General features: G+C 32.9%; 1 protein-coding gene across 2 annotated transcripts; it reads right to left on the bottom strand.

The window, feature by feature from the left end:
* Positions 1–394: 394 nt before the first annotated feature.
* LOC110694464 (protein DETOXIFICATION 16-like) lies at positions 395–8,538 on the bottom strand. Of its 2 annotated transcripts, XM_021871647.1 has the most exons (10): positions 8,019–8,154; positions 4,992–5,071; positions 4,860–4,906; positions 2,271–2,815; positions 2,064–2,150; positions 1,608–1,664; positions 1,238–1,476; positions 1,021–1,139; positions 835–921; positions 395–737 (listed from the first exon to the last, which is right to left on the bottom strand). In XM_021871647.1, the coding sequence occupies exons 4-10, from the start codon at positions 2,813–2,815 to the stop codon at positions 678–680; spliced, it is 1,194 nt and encodes a 397-aa protein (XP_021727339.1). In that variant the 5' UTR covers positions 4,860–4,906; positions 4,992–5,071; positions 8,019–8,154; the 3' UTR covers positions 395–677. The 2 variants fall into 2 exon arrangements, with proteins under 2 accessions (XP_021727339.1, XP_021727331.1); XM_021871639.1 differs by lacking the exons at positions 4,860–4,906; positions 4,992–5,071 and having other exon boundaries at positions 8,019–8,538.
* Positions 8,539–9,362: the final 824 nt, after the last annotated feature.

Consider the following 9,362-nt stretch of genomic DNA (forward strand, 5'->3'; position numbering starts at 1 on the left):
ACTCCAATCTGGGCAATGCTTTATATCTGGAAGTTAAAACGGTCCACTTTACTTTTGCACTGGTGAATCCTTAAGCCAGTTACCCTGAGCTCCAGGATCTAAACTGTTCGGGCAATTTTAATGCTTTATGGTTAAAACAAATGTTCTTTCCATCTTATAATACTCGTAAGTCGCAACAATTTGACTTTTTTTGCATTATTTACCTAACTCTCTAAGAACATGTTTTTTATTAGGATAATTTTAAGTATGTTTTAAGACATCAACCTTATCAATCTTACAAATAGATAGTTATATATTTATGGTCAAAGTTGTATTTTAACGAGTGTTGTAGCTGAAGTGTTGCATGTAATATGGCACAAGGGATTAAATAACTAAAAATTGTTGCTCATGGTAGTTCTTTCGTATATCTTTATTTGTAACTTTCATGTAATAGCAGCAGATCTCCAATATTAATTGTAATGTAATTACAGCAAGAGCAAGACCTATTATCCAGTATAAATTTCATCATCAGCAGTACTCTAGGATTATATGTTGTTCAAAATTCTTCGCCTCATTCAAGCGGAACAAATTCTTTGTCAAAGGTATAGAGAAACTAGATCAATAGTGTTTGAAAGCCTTATTGATTGGAAAATACTTCACATGTTTGCCTCTTGAACTCTGGATTTCAAGCTGATGAATCACGACACTGATTCATCAGGGATGACTGCTTCATACACTCTTTCTCTTGCCCTCTTTGCCTAACACATGACCAGAAGCTTAGTTTAGTTATTATAGAAAAAGAGATGGACAATATACTCATAAAATAAATGTGTGTGGAGATTTGAAGATCTTTACTTCTTGCTCCCAGTCTGTTTTAATCGTGAGGATGAAAAGAGACACGACTTGTACAACCAGTGCACAGATTATTCCCAGCCAAAGTCCCTGTGTTGATTAAAACAAAGATGCAGTTGAGAGAGCATGAACAAGTAAACTTTACAAGTGGTACGTAACTAGTGTTGGCAGAGTGAAGGAGATGCTTACCTTCCCTCCAACGTGTAATACGAAAGCTAGCAGGACAGCAAACGGAATGCCAACGATATAATAAGATCCTAGATTGATAAATGCTCCAATTTTCTGTCGCCCACACCCTCTAACAATTCCTTGAAGTTTTATAACAATAGGGACCAATAGCTGTTAAGAAAACCGGTAGGAGATAAATTGAAAATGAGCTCCATGTAAGGTTGAGTATAATATTTACCAGAAAGAACAGATTGAATTCCATCTAGGAGGTTAGATATTGCAAGTATAGGCATCATTACAGCTACATATCTGACCACTTCTTCTTCATTGCTATAAGCATAGCCCCAAATGTTGCGGATCAAGATAAGTATCATTCCGATGAATATGCCCTCGCTAATGGCTAGGAATAGAACAACCGATACTGCTAGTTTCGCTGCTTGAGGTTTCCCAGCTCCTAACTCATTGGAAACTCGAGTACTACCCAAATAATACAGAAAACATATCAGGAGCTACAGATATATATTTTAGCTCACTTCAAGAGGCATATCAGGTAATAAGTCTATTACAAATGTTAGATCATCATAATAATAAAAATCAAACAGACCGACCTCACTGCACCGCTAAGACCAAAGGGGATCATCCACACAACTGCAGCTGTATTGAGACTGCATATAAAAGAGGGTCAGAAGTCGATATACAGAAGCAAATACTTTGTTAGGGTATAACTCCATCAGCATAATTTTTTTTGTATAAGCTCATATATTGAAAGTTAAACATATATCAGCTCAGAATTAATAGTGGTATAGAGCTACATACATAGTACTAGTTTAGGATGTCCAAAAAAAGTGAGCAATTTTGCTATCATTGCAAATTTGGAGTGTTTTATGATTATTTGCATAAATAAATGCTTCATGATTATAATTCCTAACTAATATGCTAACCAGCATTTATCTAATTATAGGGATGAAGGAGAGAATTTGCCAACTAATTTTGGATGGAATATTAAGGATGTTTCTTATGCAACGTGACTTATATATGATTATGTGATGCTCCAAAGTACGTACCTGATAGAGAGTGAGGATGCTTCTAATGTTGGGTTGGGAAGAAGACCAGCTAAGAGAACCATCAGTTCGAATGACCACATTTCTAAGCTGTAGAAAGAAAAAAGATCAAATATCAATACCATACATCATTACATGTAAGATAAGAAGTGAAATCTCAACTCAATCACAATTGATTTTGCAATGGAGCTGCTGGTTCCGGGAACTTACCATACCATACAAGCAGAAGGAATACTAAGTTTAACAAATGAAGGTAAATTATGAAGAGCTTCACTGGAAAAACCAGTCCACGTTTTTGAGCACGAGGAAGAAAACTTGACATAGAGTGCTAGCAATATTGCATTAATCCAATAGGACACACCAGTTGCAAGGGCAGCACCTCGGTTTCCAAGGCCAGATTTGAAAACCAGAATCCAGCAGATTGGCAAATGTAGTAGTGTGGCAATCCCTGTGCTTAGCATCATAGGGAAAACGATGTTCTGGGTTTGTAAAAATCTTAGTATTGAGTAAAGAATGCCATAAGCAAAGAGACCAGGGATCAGGAACAGAGCGTAGTGTCCGGCCTCAGTTGCTATCTGATGATCTTGACCAACTGCTATTAATAGTGATTTTGAATTTGCCCATATAAGAGCCAGGGGAATGCTTGCAACAACAAGGATGATCACGGCCCGTTGTAAGTGTATTCCTAACATATGATACTGTTTTGCCCCGTATGATTGTCCACAGAAGGTGTCTAAGGCACTTGACATTCCCATCTGTCAAACAGGGCAGATGATATTATTGTTTGCTTTAAAACACATTACATGAGCATATCTCAATCAAATTAGAAGGTGAATAGGTAAATGCATAGGTCAATCACCACACAACAAATCAAGTTAAGTTTAGTAAAAATAAGTTTTACAAAAACTAGATTGTTTTTTTTATAATAAAAATAAGAGAAATTTGTGAAAAAGAACTTTTAAATAGTCGACTTTTTGTAAAAGGACCTTTTAAAGTGAAAAGTTGTGAAAAACAACATTTTAAGTTGTATTATGTTTTTAGGGGGTTATTGGGTGAGTTTTCTTGGTGGTCATTGCCGGAACTCCGATCCGATGTTGACTTTCACGTGTTAGTCACGTGAACAAGAAAAAAATAAAAAAATTCCCCAAATACAACTTTTATTTGATGAACAATGTAGACCTCCTATTTACAAAATATTTTGTAAAAATCCGTTTTGGTCAGTAAACATAAGTAAATATCGATTTCATTAATTAAAAATGAGTTTTGCAAGTATTAATCAGTGACTAAATAGAACAAATACAACAATAAAATTTAAAGCATAAACAAGCATAGATTAGTGTAATTAACGCTTATATCAATGTTCCCTTATTAACTACTTATATGAAGCATTATAGTCTCAATATAATTTTGATTTTAATCTCTTAATTCGCACTATTACCGTCAACATAAATTAAATATTTGTCCAAGTCAAAGTATAATATTATATGTTTGTCTCTTGGAAAATATTTACCAGAAATTGCTTAGAACCATAACTGCAAATGTTACTCCGTATCTCACCATTTTTTTTTGTTGTTCACTATGACTTTTATGTTTACTAAGTCAATGACTTAAACTAGTACTGTCAAAAACCGAACCGAACCGGGGAAACCGAACCGATTCAAACCGATCCGAATGAGAACCGAACCGTTTAGAAACCGCTTTTTTTAAACCGAAAACCGACCCGAACCGCATTTTAGTGAACCCGAAACCGAACCGATTCGAGTAACGTTAAACCGTTTAAGAACCGAACCAAAATCTAAACCGAACTGAAAGGAAACCGAACCGAAAATGAACCGAACCGTTTCTAACCCGAAACCGTTTGAACTGCCATAAAAACCGTTATAAACCGAACCGTTTATAAACCGAACCGTTTATAAACCGAACTGATTATAAACCGAACTGTTTATAAACCGAACCGTTTATAAACCGAACTGATTATTAACCGAACCGTTTATAAACCGAACCGCTTATAAACCAAAATGTTTATGAACCGAATCGCTTATAAATCAAACCAAAACTAAACCAGCTAATCTGAACCAAATTAGTGTTGACTATTTCACACTAAAATTTCCAACCAATCATACTATTTAGTAGTGATACACTACCAGATTTATAAATTACTAAAATTAGTAGTAGTTGCTTTATCTAATTTACTTCAATAAGTCAAAACAATGGATTAAAATGACAAGATTCTCTTTCTATTGGAAACAAACCAACTTGCATTAAACTATAATTAGCACACAAAAATTCTTTAGTGTTTATACCTGATCATAACATTAGAATGATATTTTAAACTGAAATAGTGTAATGATTTATTGGGTTCCCTACCATACAAAAATTCTAATGCTTTTATAACCACAAGATTTGTCTCCCACTGTCCCTTAGATATTCATAATAGAGGGTGATTAGTATATGCCATCCTGGTCTATAGTTCAGGAATTATATGAACAACAAAAAACAAAAACAAAACAATTAAGTGAAAATTACCTGGAGCTGTGACGGCTTGAAGGAGAAGAAGAATTGAAGATGGAGAACTGGAGATCGAACAAAAAAAACGACAATAGAGAACTCGAGATCGAAAATAAACCGAAATAAAAAAAAAAAATTAACTGAAAAATTACCTTGAGCTGTGACGGCTTGAAGGAGAAGAAGAATTGAAGATGGAGAACTGGAAATCGAAAAAAAACTAATTACATTTGGAGAAATTGAGATCGAACAAAAAACCGAAATAAAAACAAAAAAAAATTAAGTGAAAATTACCTGGAGCTGTGACGGCTTGAAGGAGAAGAAGAATTGAAGATGGAGAACTGGAGATCGAACAAAAAAAACGACAATGGAGAACTCGAGATCGAAAAAAAAACCGAAATAAAAAAAAAATTAACTGAAAATTACCTTGAGCTGTGACGGCTTGAAGGAGAGGAAGAATTGAAGATGGAGAACTGGAGAACTTCAGAGTGAGTAAGGATTCAGCGCTTGAGGATGAAGAAGAAGAACCGAAGAATCAGTGTTTGATGTGGAGCAAAACGGCGAATTGAAGATGATGAATGAAGAGGAGATGACCTAACCAGGCTAATTCAATTCACGTTTCACCACTGTTTTTTTTTTTTTTTTTTTTTTTTTTTTCCTCTTTTGCAATATATTATTTAATTATTTAACAACCAAAATATCTAAATTCTAAATTTAAAATTTGTTTTTCCTTTTAGTTTTGGAGGGAAATTTCCCACCTTTCATATTTTGATGAAATTGTCAACCAAAAAAATGAAATCAATTTTCCACTTTGTAAAAATCAAAATTTTTAATTTTATTTTAATAACATTAAACGAAATTTTATACAATTAATTAATTACATGGCTTCAAAAAAAAACTAATTACATTTCTCGAATCCCGATAAAACGAAATATGCCTTCATAATATCAGCTTTTATAATTTTTTTTAACACACACATTAAAATATTAAGTTCTTTAAATTATAAAATGTGAATCGGTTAGCGTGTAAATGTCTAGCGTTGCGATTAATAAAAAATCGAACACTGTTTAATAATATAATGACGTCATATATCTTAGAGAGTAAGAAGTACTACGGATTAGTTATATGGTTATTTTATATCAGTTTAGTTGTACCTATAAGCAAATACACTTGTAATCGTGTAAACTTATAAATTGTATAATTGACTAGTAGATTAGTACATAAATACAAATTACTTATTTAGATATGAGTTATGACTACATGAGTGATTGACTAATATGACTATATCAGCAATTGTCAATTTAGCATAGTTGCATAACAGATTAGCAGTGTACTAGACTATCCTACTAGGTAATATACTAATACCATTTCAGTATTTGATCTATTAGACTCAAGTTAAACGCTACTCTTTCTTATTAACTTGTTAGTCTAATTAAGTAATTACTAATTACTAATTAGTAATTAGTGACATAAGCCTTAGGGGTAAACCAATAAAGGATATAGAAAAATATAATAATCTTATGATTCTCATCCCTTTATACTAATAATATTTAACTATGAGAATATGAGATGGTTATATGTTATTTATATGTTAATATGTATAATCGGTTGAAAGAGTCAATATTACCTTCTTCTTCATTAATGTGTTCTTTGATTATACAAATCAAACTACTTTGTAATATATAACTTTATGCAAATATATAATGATAAACAAGTCTTAATTATCAGTCTTGTTGACTAATTAAGTATCGAATACCAAATTGAAAATTTCGATGTCACAATTACTCATCAAATCATGATTATGACATTATTAATTAACTAAATGATCAAATAAGAAGCAGATAATAATCTGATAGTAAAACAATAATACATTAATGCACTAAACTTTTATAATCTACTTCCTAATAAACTAGTAAGATCAGTATGGCTAAACTAAATACATAACATGATATGTATTTATAAAATTAATGAGAATTTGCATATAATATGATGCCTCAATATGAAGTGATGAAGTCTCGACTTGATATAAAACTTGTTAACTAGCAAAAAGTTAGAAAGTAGTATAAAATTTCAAACCAAAACTGTTTGATTGCCCAAATCCAAACGACTCGATAAAAAACCGGTTTTTTGAATCAAAACCAGACTCGAACTGTAATTTAGTAAAGCTGAAATAAAACCTATCCAAGTAATGTTAAATCGTAGAAGAACCGAACCCGTTAACGAACCGAACCAGTTATAAACCGAACTAAAATGAAACTGAACCAAAAAAGAACCGAATCGTTTCTAAACCGAAACTGTTTGAACCGGGATAAAAACCGTTTACACCGAACCGTTAACAAACCGCAACCTGTCTGCACCGAACCGTTTACTACCCGGACTGTTTACAACCCGGACCGTTTACAACCCGAACCGAATTTAAACCGGGATAAAAACCGTTTACACCGAACCGTTATCAAACCGCAACCCGTCTGCACCGAACCGTTTACTACCCGGACCGTTTACAACCCGGACCGTTTACAACCCGAACCGAATTTAAACCGGGTTAAAAACCGTTTACACCGAACCGTTAACAAACCGCAACCCGTTTGCACCGAACCGTTTACTAACCGAACCGTTTAGAACCCGAACCGAATTTAAACCGTTCAAGAATAAACCGAAACCGAACCGAACCGATAATTATTTAAACCGAACCGAAACCGACCCGTAAGACATTTGAACCGATTTCAAACCGACCCGATTTCAAACCGAACCGATTTCAAACCGAACCAAAACCGAACTGTCAAACCGTTTTGACAGTGCTAACTTAAACAATTAATATATTAAGTTACGAAGTATAAAGAGTTAGAATTTATGGAAAGTAAAAATCTCTGTCATAGAAATTAATCTGACCACATATACTCACTGATTGGGAGCAATTATTTTAAGAATTAAAATCCAATAAATTAAATTCTAATTAGATGGTGAAAACACGGTTGTTATCTCAACCACACACATAAAATTTGTCCCCTAGACAATTATGCTGCCATAAATAATTATTAAGCACAAACAAAAGAAAATTTTGACTTGTCTAAGCCTCTTAAGGTAGCTAGACTGGGAGAGGTCTAAGAAGTGATAATGTATTTTTCATTCTTGTCCTCAATTAATGTTTCCTTGAGATATTGAGATTATTTGCCGATACAGATCATTAGTATGAACTCTATTTTATTTTTGTTAATTGAAATTGTAAAATGCTAGTATTATGAAAATGTAAGTTATAACTAATCCATCAACGAACTTATTATATAAAATTACTTGTTTTCTATACATTAAGAATAAAAATTGGAGTTAAAGTAATTTAATATATATCATTGGATATGTGTCAATCAATGTGTAGTTATATAATATCAAGTATCAACATAAAGATATCCATAGCTAAAAGACGAAAATGAAATTGATAGTCAATATGGAACATACCAACAAGCTAAAACCGGTGACAGTAGCAAAGGAAGTAGCCATTGAGGAACCAGCAAGTGATAACTCACCAAGATGACCAACAAACATAATAGAAATCAACTGCAAACTGAATAGCATCAAATTTACTGAAATTAATGGTCCTGCCAACCATACTTGTTTCTTCACTTCTTCAATTGCTGCCTTTTTCCAATTTTGACTTTCAATATCACTACCTTCTTTATCTCCATTTATAAGTGGTGTTTTCTTTTGATTTTCCTCCATTTTTTTTTTCTTTTTTTTTTTTATTTTTTTTATTTTATTATTTTATTTTATAAAAATTTAGATATGGAAAGATTGAGGTTTGAGGGGGTGAAACCGTGAAATGCATTTATGAGAGCACTTTTATAGGGATAGGCGGGTAGCAGTACTAGCATATTATGTTAAAAAAAATGAAAAAATAAATATGGAAATAAACGTGTTTCAGGGAAAGACTTGTAAGTTGTAACCAATCATGCAAGCTAATTGTCAAATTAGCTTGCTATGCCACGTAAGCTTTTAAGCTGACTGTTATTTTAGTTCCAATGATTAGCTAATAGTTTACTATTTAAATGGAACACACCTCCTTAATTTACATTGATAAATTTTATTTTATTTATTCTAATTTATTTTATTTTAGCAAGTTTTTTTCTAAGCAAATTAGCTTGACTTAACCAAGCTAATTGCATTTTTCAAGCTCCAATGGTTAAGTTAGTAGCTAGAGACTATTTAATATTGCAAGCAAGTCCCTAACTGCAACCATTGGAATTGCTCTTAAGATTCGTTTGGTGTTGTGGTTTTTTGGCTGTTAGAACAATTCTAATGGTTGTAGTTAGGGACTTGCTTGCAATATTTAATAATCCCTAACTATTAGTTTGACCATTGGAGCAGTGGCGGAGCCAGGAAATTTAGGGGGGGACAATGGAAGACATCGCATGATGTGACAAAAATGTTATGGAAAAAAATTGACACCAAAATAATTAAATAGCAGAAATTCAGGTTGTTAAATACTTGACATATAAATAGTTATTAAGTAGTCGGAAAAAATGATGATTTCCTTCGGATTTCATTCTTTCTAGTAGGAATTTTCAAAAATAAGTTGTTTTCATGTTGTCTTATATTAGTTTCAATTAAGGGGCCGTTTGGTTCGCAGAGGGGAATCGGAATGGAATGAAGAAAGGGAATGAAGGAGAAAGGAATGTATTCCCCTGATTTTTCCTAGTTGTTTGGTTGTGTCCAGGAAACGGAATGAGCTGCTCATTGATTCCCTTTGTGACTGTTTGGTTCAAGCGAGGGAATCAAATTTTGAGTTTTTAAATTCTTTAAAAT

Source organism: Chenopodium quinoa, unplaced genomic scaffold, assembly GCF_001683475.1.
Source record: "Chenopodium quinoa cultivar QQ74 unplaced genomic scaffold, ASM168347v1, whole genome shotgun sequence".
Taxonomy (NCBI): Eukaryota; Viridiplantae; Streptophyta; class Magnoliopsida; order Caryophyllales; family Amaranthaceae; genus Chenopodium; species Chenopodium quinoa.